The sequence below is a fragment of the Phyllostomus discolor genome, chromosome 12 (genome assembly GCF_004126475.2).
Source record: "Phyllostomus discolor isolate MPI-MPIP mPhyDis1 chromosome 12, mPhyDis1.pri.v3, whole genome shotgun sequence".
Taxonomy (NCBI): domain Eukaryota; kingdom Metazoa; phylum Chordata; class Mammalia; order Chiroptera; family Phyllostomidae; genus Phyllostomus; species Phyllostomus discolor.
This window is the reverse complement of record NC_040914.2, coordinates 74,322,715-74,350,098: the sequence shown is the minus strand read 5'-3', so window position 1 is coordinate 74,350,098 and position 27,384 is coordinate 74,322,715. Positions and strand designations below refer to the sequence as shown.

Here is a 27,384-nt window from a genome sequence, read left to right as displayed (position 1 = left end):
TCACTGCTGCGGGCTGGTAGTTTACGGCTTCTATCTTCAAGGCTGCTGTAAAAACAATAGCAGAGGACTTGGCCAAAGGTGCTGGAGACGGTCCTGGTTTTCAGGAAGGCTGTGCGGTGTGCAGAGCGGCAGATACCCGTCTGCCTCCCCACCGCCCGGCGGAGGGCGGAGCCTTGCAGGAGGAAGTGAGTTTTTGTCATTGTTCCTCTGTCACTGGAGAGGATCCTGTCCGGGCCGTTTGTTGGTAGAGGCGTTTATGCCTGGGTGCAAGAAAGAACCTGTTCTACTTCAAGCTGTTGTGCAAATAATTAATCTGATATTTTGAAGGGAACATATAAACAGAGCCCGATTCAATGTGAAAGGGAGGTTTTTCACACTCCTGCAAATGTGTGAAAGAGAGAAGTACATTTATACCTAAACTAGCAGTTCGGATGGACCTGACTGAGCTGGTACCATCTTGCCACGCTAAGGGACCCCCTCCCATTCAATCTTTATTTTCTAATCATGAAACTGTGCATCTCTGTGACAAAATCCAGTGATGAAGTGTGGCGTGCAGGATGTCGTAGCCTGGAAGTGTGCGGCGAGGCCAGCCTGGGCCTTGGCCGTCGGCCTACCAGAGCTGTGGCTTCTTAGCACTTGACCCCCGGGAGCTCCATTCCCTCAGCTGTACAGTGGGGATCGCAGTGATGTTTCTTAGGGCGTCATTAGGGTTCCGTGGAACCATTTCTGTAATGAACTTGGCCCAGGACTTGGCTTCCAGAAAGCGTTAGTGTGGTATGTGTCAGCTTTATTGTCATGGTGACAGTGAAGTTTAAGGTGAGGGGAGCCCCACTCTCCACAGTTAGGCAGCTGCCTGACTTCCATTCAGGCAGATGTAGAATCAAGCTTTAATCCTTCCTTTTCAAACATTGAACATCGCAGCCCCCTTGCAGGGTGGGGGTGGGGCTCTCCCATAAAAGCATCTGTAGCCTCTGCCAGGGGCTGGCCCTGGCCTGGCAGCCCTGGTCACAGAGGGAGCGGAGGGGTGGGGCTGCCACCCTCCCACGCACAGCACCCCTGGGAGCACTTCTTCCCAATACAGCCGCCACATCGAGGGGCAGAGTAGGGACCACGGGGCCCTGGTGCCTCCAGCAGCCCTCTAATGCAGTGCCCTTGTCGGAGTATTCCACAGTGATATTATGGCAGTGACAATGACAGTGACTGCAGGAGTGGCTGTTCTGGCCCCCTCCCAGGGGCTGGGGGCGGGGTGCCTGTTCTGCAGGTGAGAGCCCAGAGCCTGGGGGTGGGCAGGGCCTCAGCACTGCGGGCGGGCGCAGAGAGGGAAACGACCAGCCTCCCACAGCTCCTATGGGCGCCTGGTTCTCATTCCTGTCCGCAGCGCCCGGCCCACTGCCTTCCTTCTGTCCTCGTGGGGAACGGACGCACAGCGACAAGAGTTACAGCAGCGTGCGCTGGGATGAGAAACGCTAGTTTGTGCCAACTCTCCACTGGGGAATCTCAAAAACCTGAAATAGAATTGCTGCCCTTGGACACGAGCCCGTGACGTGACGTGACGTGACGTGATGTGACGTCTGCCCAACTCTGGCGAAGCTGCTGGTCCCCCAGCGTTCCTGGAACCCGGACGGGGCCCTTCTGGGCCCTCATTCTCTCTCTCTTTCCTAAAGAGTTTATTTATTTACTTTCAGACAGAGGGGAGAGAGGGAGAAAGTGAGGGACAGACACATTGACCAGTGGCCTCCCATACGCACCCCGACCAGGGGCCAAACCCGCAACCCAGGCTGTGCCCCAACCAGAAGCCTAACTGGCGGCCTTCCAGCTTGCGGGACAGCACCCGCCGACTGAGCCGCACTGGTCAGGGCCCTTGGCCTCTTGTTTCCTTTCGTTTTGTTTTCTGGCTTCCTTTCTTCCTTCCCTGAATGCTTTGAGATAGGTATTTTTTTATCCTCACCCAAGGAGACAAGGATATGTTTATTGGTTTTAGAGAGAGAGAAGGGGAGAGAGAGAAAGAGAAACGTTGATCAATCCCATCCGGTCTGCGCCCTGCCAGAGGACTGCACCCGCAACCTAGCTATGTACCCTAACTGGGAATTGAACCTGCAACCTTTGGGTTCACAGGACGATGCTCCAACCAACTAAGCCACCCAGCCAGGGCAAGATACATATTTTTAAAGTTATAAGACAGCTTTGGCGACAAAACCTACCAGTTTGGACAACTCTTCTGGGAGGTGGCCCTCCTGGCCCGGCACAGCGCAGAGCCTTCCCCCAGGCCGAGCCCCGTCCCTGGGGTGCCCCCCACCCCCTGCCATGGCAGAGAGGTCTGGGAAAACGGGCCTGGCACAGAACCGTGCCCTGTGTGCAGCTGTGGGGGGCTGCACTGCTGGGCACAGAGGAGAGGTAACCTACTGACTTGCTCTGTCTCTGTCTGCTTCTCCTTCCTTTGTCGACTTCTTCTCTTGAAATAGCCCGGCGCGTACAGAAAAGCTGTCAGAGTGGCGAGTGGTTCTGTGTACACGGAACTCGACATGAGGGCTTTGCCACATGTGCGTTACCGGCTTTCTCTGTACATACACGTGCGTGTGATGGTGTCTGGCTGAACTGTTTGAAAGTGAAGTTTCAGAAACCATGACTTGGACCCCCAGCATGTCAGCGTTTCCTCAGAGCAAGGACCCTGTCACAGAACACGGCGCAGTGATCTGAATCCTCAGACGGGGCATCGGACGCACAGTGCCCTGGCAGGCCGCTGCCTTCCCTGTGGCTGTCGGAGGTTTCAGACATGCAAGTGTGGAACGAACTCCTGTTTCCCAGCTGCGGCAGCGGCCACATCCCCCTGCCCTCGCTGTGGGTCTGCCCTGCGCCCCTTTCTTTCTGGAGTATTTTATAGCTAGGTCCCAATATTGATGCATCTGCGAAGACTTCAGCATAAATCGTTGTTCAGACCCTGGGACGGGACGTGTCATAAAAGCTCTGCAGTGGGTTGTGACCAACACTTTTAAAAGAAAATAGACCATAAAATTAGAGTGTGCTTCGCAGACCACACGTGTGGCTGCGATGTTGTCTTTCTCATGGTGGACATCAGGGGCCCTGGGCTTGTTTGTTGATGACCCGACCTTTGCTGCAGGGCCTCTGGGGCAAGGCAGACCCAGCCTGCGGAGGGCCGGGGAGAGAGACAGAAGCACGGTCTGTGCTACCATCCACCCGAAAGCTCCGTGTTTGGAAGTCTGGGTTCTAGAGTGCAAGAACTGTCCTCTCTGTGCCTCAGCTTTCCCATCTGCAAAGTGGGGATAGAAATGGTCCCAAACTCACGGGGCTGTGGTGAGGATTAACTGACTGTGAATCTCTGTGGAGGGGCCCTGCCCAGGGCTCACAGTGAATGCTCAACAACGTGCCCGTTGTCCCACGGGCCTGGGCTGGGGCTGCCCCTTCCTCCAACTCCAGCTCAGCCTTTTCCTCTGAGAAGGGTACCCTGTCCTTCACATCTCATCCAGCTGATTAGAATCCTTTGTAGGGCTTTTAGAAGTCCCAGTGCCAGGCCACACCCCAGGCCAGTTCTGCTGGACTCTCTGGGATGGGACTGAGGTATGGGTATTTTTTAAAAGCACCCAGGTGATACCCTTATGCTGACGTGCCGGGAAGATGCAGTGCTTAGCACTTAAATGGTAACAAGCATCCCGTGGGTATTGTCAAAGTGCATCTCCCGAACCTTTGGTGGGGGCAGGACCTGAGAGCCTGCATTTCTCACAGGCTCCCAGTGGTGCCCATGCTGCTGGTCCAGGACCACGGTCTGAGGAGCAAGACTCCGGAGAAAAGGCCCCACTGGGGTTCAATACCACCCATCCCTCCCCCATTGTCCTAAAAAAAAGAGCTGCTGACCCTCTCAGACTTCTGCTGTGTGCCCAGCACAGAGCGAAGCCCTTTTAGAGCCATCGCCCTTGACATTCAGTTTCCGCTGCTACTCGATGAGGCTGCGAGTGCATCACCCCAGTTTAAAGATGAGGAAGGTGGGGCCCAGGGTGGTCAGGAACCTGCCTGTGGTCGCATGGCTGAGCCAGGCTCTGCTCCCAGCCAGGAGAGCAACGCCCCAGGGCCTGGCTCCTAAGGGGGAAGCACTTCCTTATACACACAGCGTCCTGAGTCTGGCTCCATCAGTTTCTGTCTGTCTGTCTCTCTCCTGCCCGCTCTCAGTATGTGTCTTCCTCCCTCTCTCTGTCACTCTCTCCCCCTCCCTCCCTCCCCTCTTCCTCAGTCTCCCCCCTCCCCCCTCCCAATGCGTGTTTCCAGTTCACCTCCTACCTGCCCCCCAAACCCAACCTGGCTAAAACTGAAGCCTTTATCCCGGCCCCTCCTCCAAACCAGCCCCTCCTGGGGTCCCACCATCTCCAAGCCTGTGTGTCACCCCGACTTGCAGCTGCTTTCCCCTCCCGCTGCCCCACTGTCTTCGAAGTTCAGGCTGTACAGTTTCTGGCCCAGAGCAGAGCTTCTCTGACCTTAACAAGCACACGGCTCCCGGGGGGCCTTGTTAAAGTCCCGGTTCTGGCTCAGTGTGTCTGGGTGGGCCCGAGATGCTGCATTGCTAACAAGCTCCCGAGGGTGCTGAGGCTGTGGGCCAAGCAGCACCACCCATGCAGGGACAGTCTGGGGGCCCTGGTGTTCCCTAGCCGGCCCCTGGCCTGCACAGCCTCCTGGAATGCAGACTTGCTGCTTGCTTCCCTCAGAATAACCTCTGAACCCTGTAACCAGCCTCCAAAGCCCTCACGGGCCAGCACACCTTTGCCTCTCCTCATCTTATTCCTGCTCCAGCCTCCCTCCCTCTGGTTCCTCCTGTGGACCATGCCCTTCTTATCCTCTGGACCTTTGCGCATTCTATTCCTGGGGCCTGAGAGGCTGTTCCCTGCTTGGCTCGCTGCTTCCTATCTTTATTTTTTTTCTTTAAGATTTTTTTAAAAGCATTTTTTATTGATTTGAGAGAGAAATGAAGGGAGAGAGAAAACCATTGATTTGTTGTCCCACTTATTTATGCATTCATTGGTTGACTCTTGTACATGCCCTGACCAGGGATCGAACCCGCAACTTCGGCATTGGGGTATCAGTCCAATGCTCTAACCAGCTGAGCTACCTGGCCAGGGCACTCCTGCGTATCTTTAGGGACATGCTCCTCAGGCCTCCCAGGCTGGGGCAGGAACCCTCCTCTGTACCCCTGACCTCTCTGTGCTTCCCCTGGGCTTGCGATGCCTCTGTCAGGGTGTGTCTGTCTGCCCTGCTAGTCTAAGCAACCTGTGTAGGGGCGGTGCCCCATTTGGCCTCATATCCACCCGTGCGGGGACCACTTTCACATCGGATGCCGGGATGGGGGAGGTGTGGAAAGTGGGGTGGGGCTGGGATGTCTGACACCAGGGAATGACGGAGGCTGGGAGGGTGAGGAAGTTCCAAGCATGTTGGCAAAGCCACAGTGGTGTGTCAGGGGCACCTGTCTTCGACCCCAGCCTGCGGGCAGGAAAAGCAGACTGTACATTCCAGAGCGAAGGGCCTGAGCTCTCATGGGGCCACACATCTGTGTTGGAGATCTGGGGTCACCTCTCGTGGCCACCTCCACCCTCCCGTCCAGCCTGGCATACAGGGGACACCCTGTGGACAGAGGGCTGAGCTCCCCGCATTGGCCCCTCAGAGACTCAGGGAGCCCTCCACAGTGGAAACGAGCCTCAAAGGCCCCCCTGGCGTGGGCCCCACCCAGCTGAGGCTCAGGGCAGTCCCGTGTTCAGATCCCAGCTTCACTCTCAGAGTAAGCTGGGTGATGCTGCCTCTCTGAGCCCAGATTTCCACATCTATGAAATGGGGCAGTAATAGCACCTCACAGGGTTGTTGCTGAGGATCGGGTGTCAAGAGCCCACGGGTACTCAAGCACTGCCAGCTGCCTCCTCTGTTTGCTGATTCCCAGGGTGCTGAGGATGCATCACATCTTGTGGAGGTCCTGGGAACACCAGCTGGGACGATTTTAACGCTTATGGACTGGGAACCACACACCCTTACAGCTTAATCTGTTAGATTTCCAAAGAATCTGCATTTTAAAAGAGGGGCACCTGCCCTGGCTGGTGTGGCTCAGTTGGTTGGGCATCAAACCTCAAAGCAAAAGGTCACGGGTTTGATTCCCGGTCAGGGCACGTGCCTGGGTTGCAGACTCTGCCCTCGGTGGGGGGCACCTACGAGAGGCAGCCGATGGATGTTTCTCTCTTATATCATTGTTGTTCTCCCTTTCTTCCTCGCTCTCTAAAAATAAATAAATAATGAAAATAAAAGAGGGGCACCCAGCCCGGCTGAGGGTCAGCCACCATCTGTGGTCCCTAAAAGGAAAGGCCAGGTGGTGTGGGTTCCGCCTCGCCAGCCCCTGACCACGCCCTCACCGCCGACTTCACCCCAGACCGCAGCCGGCCTCCAGTATATTTAGCTTTGAGGTGCCTGAAAGTTTTTTCCGCCAGCACAGACTCAGCTTTGAGCAAATTCAGCCCAGATGTAGTCAGCAGGCGCCGCGACCTGGAGGCCCTAGTCTCTCTCCCCACTACTTCCTGTTGTGCACCCATCAGGGCCCAGGGGTGGGGGCCGGGCCACACGTGGCCGATACAAACAAGCCTCTGCTCTCTCCGCAGGCCCGCACCGGCGCCGCCATGGGGCTGAAGCTGTCCTGTCTGAAAGGTAAGGCGGGCTGCTGTCCTCACCGCTCCGGTGGGGGTGGGGGTGGGGGTGGGGCCAGGGCGGGGAAGTGAAGGAATGAGGCAGGAGAGGGCAGACCCTGAGACCCCAGCGTTGCTGCCCTGCAGAGGGCGTGGCCCCTCCCACCTGTGCAGCACTCAGGCACAGCGGGCGCCCCAGAAAGGCTGACTCGTACTCTGAGGGCTGCTCCAGGCCTTTCCTTTCACTGGCAGTTGAGTGACATGGGAAGGTCACAGCACCTCTTGGGTCTCAGTTTCCCCCTCAGTGGGATTAATCCCAGGCTTGTGGAGAGTAAGGGAGTAAGAGGCTTTAGGTGTGGTACCAGGCACGCACGGGGTACTCGGTCTCCGCCCCACTGGCCTGTTATCAACCTGATAACAGGCTCGGCCTGAGGGCATCTGGGGAAGGCAAACTGGGAGAGGGGAAAGGACAGCAGGGAGAACGTTCTAGAAGGACACAGAATCACTGAGAGGCATTGCAGGTGTTGGCAGAGGCAGCCCAGGCCTCTGTCCTGTGCTCTAGACCTTTCTGCCCGGCATCTGGATGACCGGGGGGCACCCAGACCCCGATGGCCCATTCCGAGGCCTCCCCTCAAAGCCCATTCGTTACTCTGTGACAAACGCTCCCACGCATGTCTCCCCAGCCTGAAATCTGGGTGTCACCCTGGACAGCCCCTGGCCCACGTGCAGCATGCTCACCAGCCCGGGCTCTCCTGGACGCCCGGGAGCTGACCCTGGCTCCATCCCTTCGCCACAGGAAGTCAGGAGGCTCAGGAAGGCCAGGCCAGGACGAAGGACCATCCTTCACGGCCCATGCCTGTCCCTCAGTGGGGGGCGGGGCAACTTGATGGGCAGCTCTTCCAAGACAGCTGCAAGTCAGGAGCAGTCGTTCCCCTGGAGAAAACCAAGCTGTTGTTGGCTAAGTGGGTATAAGGTGCTAATGGGACCTAAACAGCCCTCGTCCCTCCAGGGCCTGGTCCCTCTGAGGTTCCAGGCTGAGCCCCAGAGGGAGCTGGGGAAGGTGTTTGCTGAGTGAGTGTCTCCAGGGGGTGGAAGTCCCGTGGTGGGGCCCAGAGATCAAACCTCCAAGGCCCAAGGCCCTCCTCCTTAGGCTTCGCTGCAGGTCTCCCCCGTGCCCGGCACAGCGCAGGTGGTCAGGACAAGCTTTTCGTTTTGTTTTTTATTGTAAAATACACGTAATGTAAAATCTACCATTTTAGCTGTCTCTAAGTGCACAGCTTGGTGACACTAAGCACATGCACACTGCTGTGCAGCCCTCACCAGCGCCCACCTCTGGAGCTCTCCCACCTTCCCAACCTGAAACAGTCCCCACTGAACACGAACTCCCCCTTCCACTCCCCCAGCCCCTGGCACCTGCCATCCTGCTTTCTGCCTCTGTGGGTTTGACTGCTCTGGGGACCTCACAGAAGTGGCATCATACAGTATTTGTCTTTTTGTGACTGGCTTATTGCATCAGCGTAGCAGCCTCAGGGTCCATCCACCTTGTAGCGCGTGTCAGAGTCCCTTTATGAGGCTGAGTAATATTCCGCTGTGGGCGTAGGCCACAGCTGGTCCATTCACTCCTCCCTGGAGGGACACCAGGCCGCTTCCACCTTTGGCTTTTGTGTCAGGACATCTAAGCCCTTGAAGGGACCTCTGAGGCCACTCATCTGCCAGCCCAAGGTAGACTGAGGGCTCAGCCCCGGGAGAGACCCGGGACCTGCAGATGCTGAGAGTTCCCAGCCCCCACCCCTCACCCCACACCACCTAGGACTGAAAGCCTGAGTGGCAGGCGGAGTCCTCCTGGGGCTGGGAGCTTGTAAAAGGGCCTTCTCTTCCTGCCGGGCCCTGGAGGAGCTAAGTGCTGGAATGGGAGCCAGCAGCACCAAGCAGGTTTGCTCATACATTTTTCATCGCTCGCTCTCTGGGGCCAGCCCACGGGTCCTGGGCTGCCAGCACCCTGCCCACCCCCAGCCCTCCCCCCAGCCTTGGCCAACGCAGGCCTGGGCATGCCTGGGGGAGGGCAGGAGACGGAGCCCTTCTCTCTGTGCTAAACCAGGACAGCTCAGGCCCAGGGGCCCAGCTGCCCCAGCGCCCTCTGCAGAGCCCTGTTTTCACTGCTTGCATGAGGAGTACGTCCCATTCCAGGAAGTCGCGCCGCGCGGGACACCTGCAGTCCTGTAACCCTCACAGTTGTCCCTGTGCCTTCTTGTACCCGGCTGCCGGCAGGGACGGTTTTACCCGTTTGTGGCGCTGGCACATGCAGTTCTGCATGCTTTTTAAAAAATTTAGTTAATGATTTGGTGCTGGTGCTGCCGTTTTTGAGGTAGTATCGTTTCCACCGTTCTTCAGTGCCGTGTCAAGTTCGTCAGGAGGTGGTCTTTGGGTTGGCCCGCGTCCTGTGACCTGTGGGCAAGAACAGCAGCGGGGAGCGGCCTGAGGGAGTGGGAGTGCTGGGTGGAGGGGGCAAAGGGGGCAGAATCAGGACGACTGTACTAGCATAATCAATAAAATATAACTTAAAAAAGAGGAAGCAATTCCTATAGAAAATGGAACTTTGAAACTGCCATTTACAAAGTACTGTGTCACTTTCACTGCAGTGAAACCTCTTCCAGTGCGTCCGAAGTGCAGCTGGGTGTTTCTCCTTACTGAAGGCTTCATTTCTTCTTCTTCTTCTTTTTTTAATATTTTACTTATTTAGAGAGAGGACGGTAAGGAGAAAGAGAGGGAAAGAAACACTGATTGGTTGCCTCTAGCACGCGCCCCAGTTGGGGCCTAGGCTCACAAACCAGGCATGTGCCCTGACTGGGAATTGAACCTGTGATCTTTTGCTTTCCAGGATGACACCCAACCAACTGAGCCACACTGGCCAGGGCCAGGCTCCATTTCTTACTCGAGAGGGTTGTATAGTAATTTTTATCACCCATCATTAGAAATACAATTTGCTAGAACAGAAAAAAAAATAGAGCTGGTCTCTGGGTTGTCTCCAACTTACTGCTTTTGTACAGAATGCCGTTTTGAACATCTTTGCTCTTTTGATTTTTTAAAAATTATTATGTCTGCCCTGGCTGGTGTAGCTCAGTGGATTGAGCGCGGACTACAAACCAAAACATCGCAGGTTCGATTCCCAGTCAGGGCACATGCCTGGGTTGCAGGCCACGGCCCCCAGCAACCGCACACTGATGTTTCTCTCTCCCTCCCTTCCCTCTCTAAAATAAATAAATAAAATCTTTTAAAAAAAACATTGTAAAAAAATTATTTCTTTGGGATAAGTTGAGGTGATCAGAATCTTGGTTATACAGATAATTAGGATAAATGGCAAATTCTTCCCGGGGAGCTGAACTTGGGCAGGCCCTGTCCTCTGCATTCCAGTGGACGACTCGTTTGCCCCTCCCCCCACCACGAAGTCGGCACTCCTGTGACTCTGCTTCCGGCTGGGAAACTGAGATGCAAAGAGGCAGCCAGTGGTCTGGGGCCACACAGCTGGGATCCCTGCGGGATTTGAACCCAGGCAGGTTGGTCCTAGAAGCCTGGCTTCATCAGAGGAAAGCATTTCAGTTTGACTTCTTTTTAAAATTAGATTTTATTTATTTTTACAGAGACGGTAAGGGAGGGAGAAAGAGAAGGAGAGAAACATCAATTGGTTGCCTCTCACATGTGCCCCAACTGGGGACCAAAACTGTAACCCAGGCATGTGCCCTGACTGGGAATTGAACCTGTGACTTTTAGCTTTGCAAGATGATGATGCCCAGCTCACTGAGCCACACCAGTCAGGGCTTTAATTTGACTTTTAAAGTAGCCATTGTAGCCAGAAACTTTATCCACATGAGCTGCTTAGCCTTCACCTTAGCCCTGTATGATGTGTGTCTAGGGTGGCCGTAACGCATGTCTACTCAGTGCGGGGGTGGGGGGCTTAAAACACCAAAAATTTACTCCCAGTTCTGGAGGCGAGTTCTAAATAAGGGTCTCCCAGGGCCACACTGCCTCTGAGATCACTGAGGGGGGTCCTTCCTGTCTCTTCCGGCTCCTGGGGGCTCCAGGCGTCCCTTGGCTTATGGCCACATCACCCCAATCTCTGCCTTGTCTTCATATGACCTTCTCCTGTGTATCCCTGTGTTCTTCCTCTTGTAAAAACACCCGTCTTTAGACTTAGAACCAGCATGAAATCCAAGATGATCTCATCATAAGATCCTTAACTAACTACATCTGCGAAGACCTCATTTCCAAATAAGGCCACATTCTGAGGTTCTGGATGGACTTGAATTTTGAATTTTGGGGGGAACACTATTCAACCCACAACAAGTCACTTTGCCTCTGAGCCTCCTGTGTGTGGGGCAAGAATGTGCTTCTCCTGACTGGCAGTAACGACCCGGCCGAAGTGGGAGATCTTGAGAGAGTGACACTGGAGAGAGGAATATGACCAAGGAGAGTGGGCACGGTGAGTGGGGTCTTCCTGCTCAAGGGCCTGGCCATGGCAGCTGTGACATGTTGGAACGTTCCCCTGTGCAGGAGCGCCTCCCTGGTGTCCTCTCGTGTACGGGCCGGCGTGTGCTGAGCGGGCGTCCCCATGAGCCTGGCACTGCGCCTGAGCACGTGCCCCCAGTTTGCTCATTTTGTCCTTGCTGCAGCTGGACTACAGACGTAGCTTTGCAGACAGACAGAGGCACAGGAGAGCTCGAGGTCACGTGGCCTGTCGGGGGCAGGGTGGTTTCCCTAGTTCATGAGCGTGTTCTGCCAGTCTGCAGCCTGTGGCACTACCCGAGACACAGCGTGGTAGAGCTGTGTGGTTGTCAGTGGGATCCTCAGACTTGCACCCTAAGTATCGCCTGGGGACCAGTCAGACGAGCAAACTCGCAGGACCCACCAGTCCTACCGAGTTTGAAGCTCTGGGGGTTATGAACAAACCCCAGGGAGATTCCGGAGTCCAATCAAGTTTGAGGACCACTGGTGCGGTGGCCCAGGGATCACAGAGATCTGAATTCAAATCCCATTCTGCCCCTGGCTAACTACAACCTTGTGCAACTCACTTTACATGCCCCAACCTCAGTTTCCCTGTCTGTAAAGTGGAGGGATGAATGGGAACATCTCCAGGGCCAGGTCTCAAGAAATAGCTGAGCTGAGCACTGAAGCTGATGTCCAATGGACAGGGCTACCTGTCCATCCCGACCACGTGCACCTTTCCTCTCTGGTGACAGCTCCCACTGTGTGGAGACCACCACAGGGGAAAGCCAAGCTAGAGGTGGGGGCGCCCAGCCGGCCGCCTTGGGGACCAGTATGGTCTCTGGGACCCCCTGGAGGGTGCCTGCTCCAGCCCCAGCCAACTCCAGCATCACCACAAAGACAGGCTCCTGGGACAGGGCTGGGCCCCGCCACCTGGCCTCTGGGCAGCCCAGGGCCAGGTGAGAAAGGGCCAGGAGGCAGAGATTCTGTCCTAGGTTGGTGGTTGGTTGGTTGTTTAATAGCCTTTTTTTTTTACATAATAGTTTTAGATTTATAGAAAAATTACAAAAGTAGTGCGCGGTTCCCATGCACCCCCAGCCACACTGCGCTGTAGTTAACATCGTGTGTTAGCGCGGTGCGTCCGTCACAGTTACTGAACCGATGCCAGGACGGTATTCTAAAGTCCATGCTCCGTTCAGATGTCCGCAGTCCTTACCCAGCATCCTTGTTCCCTCCCAGGGTCCCACCTCGTGTTTTGTTGTGACGTCTCCTCTGCCAGTTTCTCAGAAGTTCCTTGTCTTTGTGACATTTTTCATGTCTCTGTGATGACCACTTTAAGGATGATGGGTCAGGTGTTTAGTGGGAGGCCCCGCTGGGGGGGGTCTGGCTAACGCTGGCGGGTGTTCACAGCCTCCCCCGCCGAGGATGAGGTGATGGGGACAGTCACCCGGGCACTGGGGCCCCTGAGTGCCCAGGCACGTCTCCTGGTCCCCCACCCAGGGGCTCAGAGCCCCACCTGCACTCGGCCTGTGGCCCGGGTGGGGTGGGGGCGGGGAGGCTGGCACCTATGGTGCCCTTTCTGTCTGAGTGGGGTCGGAGGTCCCAGACTAGCCGCAGGTCACAGTGACAACTCGAGTTGCACCATCCATATTGCCCCTTCTGGTGCAAATGCTTGGTCCCAGCTGTCCCACATCTGTGGTCCAGGGTTGGGCGAGATTGTTCACGGCACAAACACCATCGCTTCCCTCCTGGGCACTGGGCCAGGGCCAGTTAGGGATGAGCAGGGCAGCCCTGGTTCCTGACCATGTGGGACTGGGGGTGTTGGGGGCGGGCGGCCTGAGTACCGATTGCCGATTGCCGTACCCCAGGCTGGAGACCAGTGGCCTGGCCTGCGCTCAGTAGGGATGGTGTCACTGAGGACGGGACCAAGCCGGGCAGAGCTGGCCTGGGAAAGGGCGGGGAAGCCGACAGCGCTCCAGGCAGCGGGAAGTGCTGAGGCAGAGACCAGGAAACAGCAGCAGCCGATGGGGCGGGCAGGGAATTTGGGGTTTTACACTAATAGGGATGGGGAGCTGCATGAAAAGGGAGAGGATTAGAGGCATTTATTTGGCTAATACACTTCGAGCAGTTTTCGGAATGATTATCTGAAAGGGAAGGTCCCTTGGTGAGATCTACCACAAGGCAGAAGCTGTCTTAATATCCTGAGCCTCAGCCTTTCTATCTGTGGAATGGGCTGCGGCTCCCTGCCCATGGGGCCGCTGGCAGGGGTCTCTGTGTGCTCTGCCCACCCTGTGCTCACCAGAACAGTGCCTGACACCCAGCAGGTGCTCCCTTTCCACGGGGAAAGAGCCCAGACCAGAGCTGTATTCCGGCGTAACCTCTCATTCGTTTGGCAAACAGTTACTGAGCACCTCCTGCGTGCCAGGCACGGCACCGGGCCCAGGGACGCGGCAGTGAACGTCACAGAGCCCCACGGGAGAGACAGAAATGAATGTTTGAACACACACCCCAGACTGCAGACTTGGTGACAAGAATTGTGAAGGGCATTAAAGTTGTGCAATCCAGGGGCATGAGATGGGCAGGGTCCTCTCTGTCATGGGGCCAGCTGTGTGGATGCAGGGAACAGTGTTCCAGGCAGAGGGAATAGCAGGTGCAAAGGCTCTGAGACAGCAACAAGCCTGGTGAGCTGATGAACATGGAGGAGGCAAGTGTGGTGGGAGTGGGGGGTTGAGCTGGAGGAGCCGAGGTCACTGGGGGAGGCAGGGTGGTGGGACCCACGGTGTGGTATCAAGGATTTCTTTGCAGAGTAGCAGGAAAGCACTATAGTCATTCCAGACTAGGGGTCTCAACCTCTGCTGCACATCTGGGTCACATGGCAGGCTTTCGGAAAGACGCGGGCCTGGCCCACTCTCCAGGGTAGGGATTTGGCTGGTGTGGGTGGGTCCTGGGCACCGGCCTGTTTGTGAAGCTCTGGGCAGCCCAGGGTGAGAACCACTGTCCCGGTCCATTGTCCTTGCTTTTCAGCTGGGCCCGGGGTGCAGGCCGACTGTCCGAGGTGACAAGGGGCAGGTTGGCTTGGCCGAGAACCTAGGTGTGCAGGCTCCGATCCAGGGCTCCTGCTGGAGCCGTTTGAATAGGTCTGTGCTCAGGAGATAGGGGCTGGGGGGCTGGAGCCCCCCGGCCTGCCTGCTGAGAGGAGGGGTGGATAATCTGAGCCTGCTCAATTATTATTGTTATTTATTTACTTTTTAACCCTAACCTGTCATAAACACTGAGGTGGATGGTGCTTACTTGTGCCCTGCCCTGTGCTGAAGAGAGCAGCCTCCTGGCTCCCTGTGGGGGCTGAGCCCCTGTCCTCTTCAGCTGAACCCCCAGCACCTGCTGTCTTCCCTCAGGACAGAGGGCGGGCCTTGGGCCTGGAAGTCAAGTGTCACAACAGGTGGGAGGAGACAGTTCCTAACCACACCTAGGCAGGAGCCAGTCCTAGCACGGCAGTTAGTACTCAGGAGACCTCCATCCCCCTGACTCTCCCGGTTCCGTGACCACAGCTGCCCTGGCTCTGGGTCAGCGCACGGTAGGGGCTCGATCACTGTTTGCAGAATGAGCAGTCTCTGGACCCTAACCCAGGCGTGGAGACAGATGCAGAACCTGTCTCCGGCGGGGCAGCTGTGACGCCACTCCCTCTGCCCAGCAGGGAGTTCACGGCTCACCAGCCAGACCCCACTCCTCTCCTCCCACACCGAGGAGAGCTGGTCAGCACCCCCAGTGCACAGCTGAGGAAACGGAGGCATCAGGTGGTAAAACTCCCCACCCAAGGTCACGGCTAGAATGTGACCGAGCTGGGGTGCAGAGGGCATCCACGAACGTGACTGGGCACCCAGATGTGTGGCCCGCCCCCACCCCCACCTCTTCTTGCCCGGCAGGTTCCTCCAAGTCTTGCAGGGACCCGGTGCTCTGGAAGCATTTGGAATGAATGAAGGGTGAAGACTGGGCCTCCAGGGAGGGGCAGGACGGAGAAGGGACACAGGGACAGGGAGGCAGGTGCTGGGACTCACTGTCCGGTTCTGGCTGCCCACAGTGGGGGCCACCCTGGCTTTGTGCTGCTCAGGACTCCTGAGGAAGGTCTGTGCTGGCCAATAATCACCTGACGGAGTGCAGCTGGCCCGGAGGCTGAGCAGCCTGGTTCTCCGGGTCCCTAGGAATTGCCCTTCTGCCTCCTGGGGGCGTGGTTTCCAAGGAGCCTCCAGACACCGGGGTAGGGGCACAGACGCCAGAGTAGGGCTGCAGACGTGAGTCTGGGTTCAGGCGGTGCCATGCCCATGCCCACCTCTGACCTTCCCTCCTCCCCATCGTTTCCCTTCGTGCTTCGCAGGCCTCTCCGTGCCGGAGACAGGCCGTGCAAAGCGAAGGGACTCTGGCCCAACAGGTCCAGGTCTCATGTGACTTGGCTGAGGACCTTGGACTCGCTGAATCAGAGCTTTTTGTTTTTAGCTACAAAATGGGCACTAGGGTGGGGCTGTGGTTGGGTCGGAAGGAGGCAGGTCAGGAGCTGAGAGTGGGGCCTGGGATGTGGTGGGTGCCCAGAACTCGCTGCTGGGCCATCGTTGCTGTTCACATGTGCCCCTACTCTTTCTGCCCTTTCAAAATGTCTTTAAGATTGTGTGTGTGACTGTGGGCCAGGCCCTCTGCAACCAAAGCACTAGTGAGTGAGCTTCGTACCCACCTCGAGGGGTCATCACTGGGCCTGGAGTCCAGCATGCAAGCCAGTAACTGTTCTTGGCCTGGCCTGGGAGCACTCGGAGCATCCTCGCCTGCCACGGACAGTGGGCAGCTGGACTGGCCGAGAGCGAGTTGGACTTCCGAGCATTATGTGGGCCCTCTGGGGCTGGGGTGGCCCTAGAGTTGTCCAGGATCGAGGGGGATGGGACTTTTACCTGCCCACCTACTGGCCACAGGGGAGGGCTGTACCCAGAGGGTGCATAACCTGGGGCAGGGCTGAGATGAGGGGAGAGGAGTGAGGTATGGGTCTGGCCCTGGGGTCCCCTTGCCTGGCTGTCCCTGCAACAGCAGGAACCCCAGTCCTAATGATGTGGCCCCACTGCGTCCTGCTGCTGGCCAGGCCACCCCGGACACTGTCCACCGAACACCATGCCTCCTGGCGAGAGCCTCGCAGGGTTTGAGTCTTGGTCTAGGGCAGAAGCTCAAAGCTTCATTCCTGCAAGGGGCCCCCGAGTGTGGCCGTCTGTGACTTAGTCCCTTCCAAGGCGAGGAAGCAGGCCCCGAGGGGGCAAGAAACTCACTCAGTTCACTCAGCTGGCGAAGGGCAGGCTGGGGATGCCCGTCCTTCTGGCTCGGTAGTCCCAGCAGTGCGGCCGTGCGGTGGGGCCGTGCTGTGGGGCCACAGGGGAGCGGCGGCTCTTGGCACCTTTCCGCAGTGCCAAGCTCTTGTTGACTCAGGCTGTGACCGCCATGACTTGTTCCCCCAGACTGGGAGCACTGGCAGACATGGGGGAAGAAAACATAAAGCAGGGTGCCTGATTACATCTGCATTTCAGAGAAACAAGGAGTAATTGTCTAGTGTGCGTTATGTCCCAAATATTGTATGAGACATACTATTTATTTATTTATTTTTAGAGAGAAGGGAAGGGAGGGAGAACCAGAGGGAGAGAAACACTGAACGACTGCCTCTCATACACGCCCCGACTGGGGACCAAGCCCACAACCCAGGCTTGTGCCCTGACCGAGAATCGAAACGACGACCTTCTGTTTTGTGTGGTACGACACCCAACTGAGCCACGCTGGCCGGAGTGGGACATACTTTTTGAAATACTAAAAAAAAGTGTCCTGAATTTGATCTGGCGGCCCCACCCCTGGGGGCACTCCTCGGTGTCCAGAGGCGTTTTTGCTGGCCCAGTGGTCAGGCAGCAGCATCTAGGGGCCAGGGACGCTTCCATGCACCCTGCCATGCACGGGACAGCCCCGCCGCAGGAGCCATCGGGCTGCAGGCACAGTGGGGAGGAGCCCCGGGTTGCCCACATCAGACATTTCCCCAGGACAGGCGGTTGCCAAGCACTTTGTTTATTTTCTCTGACTGCATTTCTCGCAGCAATCTTCTTGTGTCCATTTTAGAGGTGAGCAGACTGAGGGCTAGAAGGGGGGTGTCTAAACCTGGCCCACCCAGCTGTGGCTGAGACCCCACAGCCTCCCTGAAGGGGCTGCAGCTAGGAGGAATGGGGACCATCTCCTGGGCCTGGGAAGGGCTGGGAGGAGGGAGGGCAGTCAGAGAGGTGAACCCGTTCCCCCACCTTGCTGTGCTGGATCCTGACTCTGGCTCCTCCCCCCAGGTTCTCTCTCCAGCAGCTCATCCCTGACGCAAACCAGAGCTTTTTCCTTAATTAAAAAGAGATTTAAAGCATCCACTGCCATCTCCACTGGGCCGGCTGCCTCTAGAAGGTAAAACCGCTACGGTGCCCTGGCCTCATCCATAATAACGCAAGGCTTTCCCTTTAATTGGAATTTTTTTAAAAAGATTAAGTGCATCTGAAACCCTCAGAGGCATTTGTTGGTTTGTGTTTTGAAAGATCTGCACTAAATCCAGACTCCTGGTCACCTCTGAGGAATTAGTGCCGGCCCCAGCACCCAGCGCCCCTGCCACAGGGCCTTTGTGTGTGCCGTGCCGTGGCTGGGATGCCTCTCTTCCATTCCCTCCTGCTGCTCTTGGGTCGGCCCCCTCTGGGATGCCTTTTCTGATTCCCACTTGTCTCCCCATCCTGGCGCTCCCTCCCGTCATCTCCTTGCTACTCCTATCACTGACCCAGCTTTGGGAGGTGTTTATTTGCTTCCTGGCCCCAGGGAGGCCAGGTTCAGCATCAGATCCCGCATGACCCTGGGCCAGAGCCCTGACTTCTCTGTGGCTCATTGTGCCCGTGTGGAAGGTTGGCTTGTCACCCTGTCAGCCTAGTTGGGAAGGACAATGATGAATTCCCATGAGGTTCTCACATAGGCGCTGGCCTTCCGTGGGTGCCATCCTCCCAGCTCAGCAGTGTAGGCCTGTCCCAACAGCTGCCTGGACCCCTGGTTCTCTCCTCCCTATTCTTTTCCAGCCGACCCTGGAATCTTTGGGGTCCCTGTTCTGCTGCTGGGGCCTGGAGGCGTAGGAAGGCAAAGAGTGGTAGAGAAGGGGAGAAACATCTGTTGAGACTATTTTATTCTCTGCTGTGTCCCCAGCACCTGGAACGATGCTTAGCACATAGTAGGTGCACAAGAAATGCCTGTTGACAGAGCCCTCCCCGGCCTGGCTTTGTGTTGGGCTTTATACCAGAGCTGCAGGGCAAAGGAGCAGCAGGCTCTGCAGGTGAGAAGGCTGGCCTGAGCGAGCCCAGGTCACACTGTAGAAGCAGGGAACTGAAACTCAGACTGTTTTCCTTCCTTCCCCAGCCCGTGGCCCTTCCCATCCAACAGGGAACGCTGGAGTGTTAAGTTGGAACCAGGAGTATCTTGTCAGAGTCAGTGCATAGACGTTTAGCCCCCGCTCCAGCTGTGCAGCTGCAAGGCGGGGGGTACAAGGTCCCCGACCCAAACTCAGGTGGAGGTTGGCACCCAGGAGGGGCTCAGTATTGGCCGAATCGGTGAATAAGTGCTAAGGTTGGCATCTCATGCTGCTAATAACAGCGTGTATTTACCGAGTGGGCGCTGCCGAGGCCAGCTGTGGTTTTCTAGCCTGCAAACTGCACATAATGACGGCACCCAGTTTGGCTGGGTGAGGGCTTCAGTGTGGCTCTTAATCCACTCCGCGCCCCCTGGATATGGGGACTATTATTCAAACCACTTTGCAGGTGAGGAAAGGAGACCCAAGGAGGTGAAGGTACTGCCCAGGTGGATTGAAGCCCAAGTGTATGCTCTGGCCTCCCGCTGCATTCTGGGTCCTGCAGGCCCACTGTGTGTGAGACAGTGTCTTGAGGAAGAGTGGATGCCATCCTAATGGGGGGACATGGTGCCAGCCCGGATGTCATTTTTAAATATACCAGCAGAGGGTGCCATTGAGCCATGATGCCTGCGGAAGGCCAGCACCTGCTCTCAGTCAGCTCCAGCCCCAGGGGCCTGGTGTGGTGGTGGCCTGGGGGTTGTTGAAAGCTGGCGCAGGGAGCAGTGCTCTGTCCCTAGGAACCTGGGGCATTCTAAACAGAGGATAGGCTTGCGTAGCTCAGGGCATCTGAAGGCTGAGAAGTGGTGGCTGATACCAGAAGGGGCAAGGTGGGTGCTCGGACCTGGAGACCCCTGGCCTCTGCTTATTCTGGGGCCTGCCCTCTCTAAGCCTTGGTTTGCTCATCTGGAGAATGGTCCTGACCCTGGTGTCCACACCGAGGATTAACGCAGTAGTGACAAGGGCAGGCTCAGCCCAGAGCCTGGCACAGGGCTGCTCGAGGAGAGGTGCCGGGTCTCGGCGGGAGGAGGCAGCAGTCCTTGGGTCCACTTCCCGCACTGCCCCCTCTGGGATCCCTCAGGCCCCGGCCAGCTGGCTTCCGCTGGTCATTCCTCCCGCACTTGGCAGCCACGTGCCCCTCACTGGGTATTTCATTCCTGCAAGATTGGTACCATAACTCCATTTGTACAGGCAAGGAAACAGAGGCTCATAAAGTAAAGCCACCTGTTTCCAGCCACCCTAGCTTGTGGGTTCCCAACCCTGGTATGAGAAGACTCTCCTGGGAGCTTTTAAAAGTCCTGGTGGTAAGCAGTGACATCCGGCACCCCGGGGGTGGGCTCCCACTCTGTATTTTTAAATTTCCCAGATGACTGCATCGGGCAGCCAACACGGAGCCCCCTGCCCTGCAGGGCAAGGGCAGAGCCTGGTTGCAGAGGAAGTCAGCCTCCTGATTTCACCCTCGGGGAGGCAGGCTCAGAAGGCCCCGTTTGGGCAGTTTGGCTTCCTCTGTCTCCAGGGCCCAGAACCTGCAGGGCGCAGTCCAGGCCAGGGCAAGGCTTCCTGCACAAGCTTCCAACCACAACCACCCAGAAATCTTTGAATGGCTCCAGGTGCTGAGGTCCCCTCCCTGCTCCCTCCTTCCTTGGGTCGCAGGGCCCTGGAACCTCAGACTAGCTCTTCCCCTCAGGAAATGGGCTCTTAATGGCCGGAGGCGGGCAGGTAATTAACAAATAACAATTCTGGCTTTCGCACAAATGATCTCCGTGTCTGGGGCTGGGTTGGCATTTGTCGTTAATCCCCAAAGTCGGCTTTACCTCCTGAGCGCTTTTCCCTCCTGCTCAGCCACCTCTGCTTGGAGGCTGCAGCAGCCTGGGGATTTGAGAGGATCTGGAGTCCTACCCTCCTCCTCCCTCTTCGCTGCTTCCTCTCCCTCCTCCCCTCTCTTCTCCCTCTTCTCTCCTCTCCCCTCCCTCCCTCCCTCTCCCCTCTCTTCCTCCAGCATCTCTCCAGGGCCCACTGAGTGACCTGATGCTTCCTGATTAAGAATGTGGCTTTGTCGCCAAGCTCCCAGAACATGTTAAAATGCAAATGCGGGGCCCTGGGAGGAGTGTGGCTTTTCTCTATTAGCATTTTATTTTAGAACTGTAGAATATTCACTGAGGAAGGGGCCTCAGAGACCGAGCAGAGAGGCTCCCTCCTGTCACAGATAACAATAATCAGAGCTTCCTTTTGTTGCCGGTGCTCAATGAGACGCTCTTTATGGATGATTACAGGGCCGCTTACAGGGATCGGGTGCCCCCCGGGCCACTAGCTGGGCGAGAGCTGTACTCGGTTCATTCATTTCATCGTGTCCCCTGCCCTTCAGAGGCCGGTACTGTCAGTGCCCAGCGGCAGCCAGGTTTGGAATTTGGTTTTTGTTTTTGGCATTGAAGGGCCTCAGCTTTTGAGGCTCTGTTTATTGCTTGTTCGGACACCATGCCAGCCCCTGGTCCGAACTCCACTGAGACATTACAGAACTGGATTGGCAAACCACAGAAATCGGACCTGCTGCCCATTTTTTAAAATAAAGTTTTATTGGCACACAGCCACACCCGTTCATTTACATACTCTCTGAGGCAAGTGGAATAGTTGTAACAGAGACCGCATAACCCCAACAGTGAAAAATGTGCACTATCTGACCCTTTTCATAAAGCTTTCCGGCTCCATTATACAAAAATGTAGTTATTAGTAGCAGCAGCCTGTGGAATCTGACAGGCCAGGGTTTGCGTTCAGATCCCGGCTTCGCCACATGCCCTTCAACTCGGCGTAAGTTCCACTCTGTCGGGTCCTCAGTCTCCGCCTCTGTGCGGTGGGGCTGCTCACACTTCACCCCTCTCGGGGAGCCACGAAGGTGTTCAGCGCTACGTGTGCCCTGCAGCAAAGGGTCTGTAAATGCAGGCTGTTACCAGTGTTAACGGGAGGGCCCACTCCGAGGGGCTTCCTTTTATTTTACGTTCTGCAGGCAGAATGGCTTCTGCTGCTCTCAAGGAGGCTTGAAAACCATGGCTTTGGATGAGCTGGCAGAGGCCGGGTGGGTGCTCTTGCGGGGCTGGTCATCTGCTGGGGCCTCTGCCTACAGAGCTCAGCAGCCCGGCAGCCTCAGAGGGCCACAGGGGCTCCCCAGGACGGGCAGGCTGTGCTGATGGCACCGCTCATCGATTGCTGTGTAACGCGTCCCCCCACAGTTTAGCGGCTTAAACATGATCTCAGTTTCTGTGGGCCGGGAATTCAGGAATGGCTTGGCTGGGAGGTTCTGGCTCAGGGTCTCTGGTGAGGTAATGGTCAAGCTGTTGGCCTGGCCTCAGTCTTACCCAAAGGCTTGGCTGGGCCGGAGGACCCACTTCCCAAGTGGTTCCTTCCCGTGGCTGTTGGCTGCAGGCCTCGGTTCCTCCGCCACGTGGGCTCTGCACAGGCTGCTCTCCTGCCCTCCGACATGGCAGCGGCTTCCCCCGGAAGAAGAACAAGGAGGAAGTTGTAGTATCTCTTATGACCACCCCTTGGAAGTCACACACCATCCCTTCTGTCTTCTTCTGTTCCTTAGAATGCACTCTAAGTCCATCCCACACTGAAGGGCAGGGGCCTTGGGCCCTGCCTCCCAGGACCTGGGAACCGTAACACCGACCGACCCATAGGGATCGTTGGGAGCACTGTCCCGGTGGCGCTCAGGGTCGGCCTGAGGAGCAGCGGGGATGATAATCGTCCCCCCCTCGGCTCCTGCTGTCGGCCAGGGGCTCGGCACTGGAACTCGTACGACCCCAGTCTGGGGCTGTGTGGGAAAAACAGTGTGCAAAGCCTAGAGCTAAGGGTGTTGACACCCAGGCCAGGGGTGCCTGAAGTTAGTTTTCAACTCAGATGCAAAGCACTGCTCCTTGCTCTGTCCCGGTTACTGTGCTAGACTTAGGTGAGACTGTGGCCGCCCTCCGGAGGCTCACAGCAAAGGAGCGCGGAATTAAGAACTAATTTCAGGGCATTGTGATCTGCACTGGAGGACTGATGAATGAATGAGTGTTGATGACAAAGGAGGGAGGGATCAGATTTGCTGGGGTGTCTTCCCCGAATGAGAGCCTCCTGCTGTGATGGGCTTTGAAGGATGAGTAAGAGCTCACCTTCATGCTACAGGAGGAAGGGCTTTCCAGGCAGGGGAGCGGCCTACATGGGGCAAGAAGGGGCTGGGAAGCCCTGTGTATGTGGTTAGCTGAGCAGTTTGGAGAGTGCAGGCAGTCGGCAGGGGGCGTGGCTGCAGATGGTTTAGCCAGACTGTAAAGGCTGAGAGCTGAGCTACGAGGTTAACTTTAATTTATGATCAACAAGGCATTTCATGACTCTGTGAGATGTGAACACACTCGAAGGTTATTTAAGGAAGCCCAAGGTCAAACACAAGTAAAGCAGCTTCCTGCTGAAGGACTTCTCACAGCCTTGAATTTTCCAACGTGCCCGGGAATCTCCGGGAGAAGGATAGAGTCGGTGGGATTCTCAAACTCATTTGATTGTGGAACCCCCTTCCTGAGGGAGCCTCTGAGGCCAGTGTTCTGGGGAACACACTTTGGGAAAGGTTGCTCGTGGATAACTGTCAGGAAGGAGATAGTGAGTGTTCTTGGTGGGGGTGTGGTGTGATCAGGTCTGCGGTCTCCGGCTGCTGTTTGGAGAGCAGCCTGAAGAGGGAGACAGAGGGACTGGTTGGGGCAGGAGGAGGAAGAAGGAAGGGCATCGGAGGTCGTGCGGGGGTGGCATGTGCGGGCTCGCGGGTTGCTGAAACAGGCTGGGGGTTGGACGGTGAGGCGGAGAAGGAAGGCGAGTGGCCGGCCCTCAGGCTCCTGGCTGACGTGGTGCCACTGACTCAGACGGGAGGAATGGAGGAAGGCGCTGGGTGGGGGGACGGTGCACGTACTTCAGTGTCAGGTGGAGAACTGTGACTGGGCTTGGCCAGTTGATGAGCACACAGGGGACAAGGGATTTCACACCTGAGAAGAAGAGGGCACATTCCCTGAAAAGGGCAGCTTCCCGAGGCTGATATAAAGTGGAGACAGGAAAGCGGAGGAGCCTCATATCTATTAAAGAAACCAAATGTGTCAACAGAAGTCTTAACACAGAGGAAATTCCAAGCCCAGACCTTTCCCCCGGTGAGTTCGGCCTGACTCGTAAGGAAGAAACAACGCCGACGCTACCGACGCCTTCAGAAAACCGCTAGTGGGTGGGGAGCTGCGTGCGTGGCCTCTGCTCAGACAGGCTGGGCTCCGGCTCTGGCTCTGTCGCCTTCACCCGTGCAGAGTCACGTGCTGAGCCCCTGGCACGTGTCAGACACTGCCGTGGGCACTGACCTTACGTCAGTGAGCAGAGCAGGGAAAACTCAGTCCTCACCGAGTATGCAAGATCGGGGGGTCTTCACCTGTTCTGAGCCTCACTTAGGTGGGGACAGCAATGCCCTGTTGCCGGAGAGTTGTCAGGACGCACAGTGACGGTGGGAGGGGGGAGGCAGGCAGGCAGCCAGCCAGCATGGGCAGCTCCCCAGCGGCCACTGATGCGTGTCTCTCTGTCATGTGTGTACGTGTGTGTTCCGCGGCCTGCCCTCTCAGGCTTTAAAATGTGTGTCAGCAGCAGCAGCAGCCACGACGAGGCCCCCGTCCTGAACAACAAGCACCTGGACGTGCCCAACATCATCATCACCCCCCCGACCCCCACGGGCGTGATGCTGCCGAGGGACTCCAGGAGGACAGGTGAGGCCGCCCTGCCCCCGCTCACTACCGAGCCGGGTTGGGGGTGTGGCGGGGGGAGGGGTGTCTGGCTGGGGACAGCTCAAGGGGTCCCCTTTTGTGCTGTGGGTCTGAGTGCATGTCCTCACCTCTCCTTGGGTTTATTAAAAAGTCACCCTTGGATCCCCACCATGGGCCCCTCACCGTGGCACCAGCCTCGGCAAGATGTGGCATGTTAAGTAATTAGCTAGACAGCCCCTGCCGGCAGCCGAGCAAGTGATGGATGGGGCTGGGCGGGCTCACCAAGGTGATTGATGGATGCGCCTTCCCCTGCTAGCCAGGAGACCGGTGCTCCATCTTGCTGGCTGCAGAGGTTCAGCTGGACAGGACAGGCTTGGAAATGCACTCGTGCTGGGCTGGGCTGTTCCCTAGGCCCTCTGGTGCAGCTCACCGCAGGCCGTGGGGGAGAAGATGGAACTGTCCCCAGAGAGAGGGCAAGAGGGAGAGGCCGAAACCATAGACACTGGGCCCCTCTGTAGACACTGTTGGAGCTGGTGGGACAAATTCATTAAACAGATTTATTGAGCCAGGCCTGTGCAAGGCTCTGAGGCTGCCATTGTAAATAATAAGAATAATAAGTAATGATTCTGATAGTAGTCATTGAGTCCTAATAGGTCCAGTGTTCACCCCCATTTGATAGGTGCGTAAACTGAGATTCAGAGAGGTTAGGGCACTCGCCATACAGCTGGTGAGTGTCAGAGTTGGGATTCGGACTCAGGCTGCGTGGTCTGAAGCTCACCCCATGGACCCCTAGTCTAGACACCCTTCCAAGTGGCTGGCAGTGTTCGGCCAACCAACCATCGAGACGTGAGTCCTGCCTGACTTGGGTGGGGGGCACAGGGGGGCAGACTGATGTGGGGCCCCCTGGACATCTGGTGGCGAGAATTTAGGCGCACTTTTCCAGATGTGTTGAGTTGGGATCTCAGCTTGCCCCATAGGGCGCGTGACGTAGAGAAAGACGTTGGACTCTGGGCCAGGCCTGTGCAGTTACCGGCTGGGCCACGCTCAGTAGGGACGGCAGTGGGTCGCCTTCCTATGTCGCCTGTCCAAGTGGCAGGCACCAGGCTAAGTGCTTCCCACAAATCTTATTTCTCATCCCAACCCTAGGGGCTGTGGCTACCATCCTTATCTCTAGTTTACAGATGGGAAGCTGAGGTCCAGAGAGGGAGAATGACTTACCCAAGGGCACACAGCAAGCTGGGAGAAGAGCTGGACACCAGCTGCAGTGTCCAATCAAGAGCTCCATGTGGGCAGTGGAGGCCCAGGTCCTTGGTGCTGCCATTACACTCCCTCCCCTCTCTGAACCTCAGTGTCCCCATCTGTTAAATGGGACCCTAACCACCCTCCCTGCTCCCGGGGCCGTGTGATGCAGGGGAGACTCAGTGGTACTCTACATGGTCTGTGAGGTCAAAGCTTGGAGGTCTGGGGCCCCCAGGGGGATTCCTAGCTCTGGGAGAGGTTTCTTTTAAGCTTAAGCAGTCCCAGGGACAGGTTAGCGCAGGGGGACCAGGGCAGGGGTCCCCTCCTGTCCCATCCAGAGGCAGAGCTCAGACCTAACTCTGTGCTTTCCCCATTTGGAGAAGGGAAGCAGAGGAGAAGGGGCACAGGTTTGGAATCAGAAAACCCTGAATTTGGACCGTGGCTCTGCCAGTCACTGGCGTGTGACTTTGAACAGGAAGTTCCACGTCCCTGACCCTCAGTTTCTCTGTCTGGAAAATGGAGACAATAATAGTGCCTCAGAGAGGTTGAAGATGATTAAAAACGAGGAGGTTCAAGGGCTGATTTCTGTGGTATGCTGTGGGTGTTCTCACCAGTGGTATTTAGGGAAGGAGGGAAGACCACCTGACCTGGGTGGCACTTCCTCCCGGCCTGAGGGCTCTGCGTGATGATGAGCTACCTGGAGCTTCTGAGAAATAGGAGAGAACCCAGGCCCTCCCTGGCCACCTGCTGACTTGGAGCGTGTCTCCACTCTCTGAGCCTCAGATTCCTGTCTCTAGAACTGCCCAGACTTGGGCTTTACGAGGCTGAACCCAGGGGGGTCCAGGTGGGACACAATCCTGGGACCCTCAGCCAGAGAACCCGGGAGCTCAGCGCTGAGTGTGGGATGAGGGGTGCGTAGGAATCCTGCAGGACCAAGCATCGTTGGGGTCCCCTCTCAACATCCATTGAGGGTTCTCAGGGAGGTGGTACAAAGCAAGGCTCCCAGAGGCACTGTCCCTGGAGCTCCCTGGGAAGGGGGGCGAGATGGGGTGGGGGATTCATCCACATGTTGATTCCCTTTGTCTCCTAGTCTGGCTGGAAGACACGGGGTCGTGTCCAGAGGATGGAGAAATAGACCCTGAAGCCTGAGAAGGAGGCACAGGTCAGGGATTTGTTGGCTCCGGCTCCTGCTCTGGCCACCCCTCATCTCACGCGTCCCCAAGGGGGTGTAGCCGTCTGGGACAGATGTGCCGAGTGTGCTGGATGGGAGAGTGATTTCGGTACTTAACCAGGAGAAGCGTGGCGAGATGAGCAGAGAACCAGCCCTGCATGCTTCCAGAACGACGTTCCCCTGGCCCTATTCAGTGGACGGACCTCTAATGCCTACACGTTCTTGCTGACCCCAGGGCCGTGGCAACGGCCATCAGGGTGCCAGGGGCGGCTTTCTTCTGGACAAACACGTGCCCAGCACCCTGGGCCATGCAGTCGATGCCCAGGAGATCAGCACACACAAGAACTTCTTGCAAAGGAGTGGCTCCATTTTTTACACATCATTTTACAGGTTTCGAAACAGTGCAAAAGTGATTTATAATTTTTTTGCATTGTAAATAAAGATCCTCTGGAATGAACGGTGACCCCTGCTTCCTGGGCTGGGCGGAGGGGGTGGAGCACACAGACGCAGAGGCGGGTTTGAGAGAATCACTGTTCAGGGAGGCCTGGCTGGTGGCGAGCCTTCGGATGGCCTGGGGCTCCGTGACTTGCAGACCGCCGCGTGGTGAGCCTGGGCATGGCCACGGCCACTGGCTCATCGGTCACACGGACCTTGTCTGAA

General features: G+C 56.9%; 1 protein-coding gene across 2 annotated transcripts in view; it reads left to right on the top strand.

The window, feature by feature from the left end:
• C12H16orf74 (chromosome 12 C16orf74 homolog) overlaps positions 1-27,181 on the top strand; it is a 45,408-nt gene extending 18,227 nt beyond the window's left edge. For both annotated transcript variants that reach the window (XM_036012307.1, XM_028501960.2), the window contains exons 2-4: positions 6,639-6,684; positions 24,177-24,317; positions 26,644-27,181. In XM_036012307.1, coding sequence (XP_035868200.1) covers positions 6,639-6,684; positions 24,177-24,317; positions 26,644-26,702 — 246 coding nt within the window. In that variant the 3' untranslated portion in view covers positions 26,703-27,181. The remainder of the gene's footprint in view (positions 1-6,638; positions 6,685-24,176; positions 24,318-26,643) is intronic.
• The last annotated feature ends 203 nt before the right edge of the window (positions 27,182-27,384 follow it).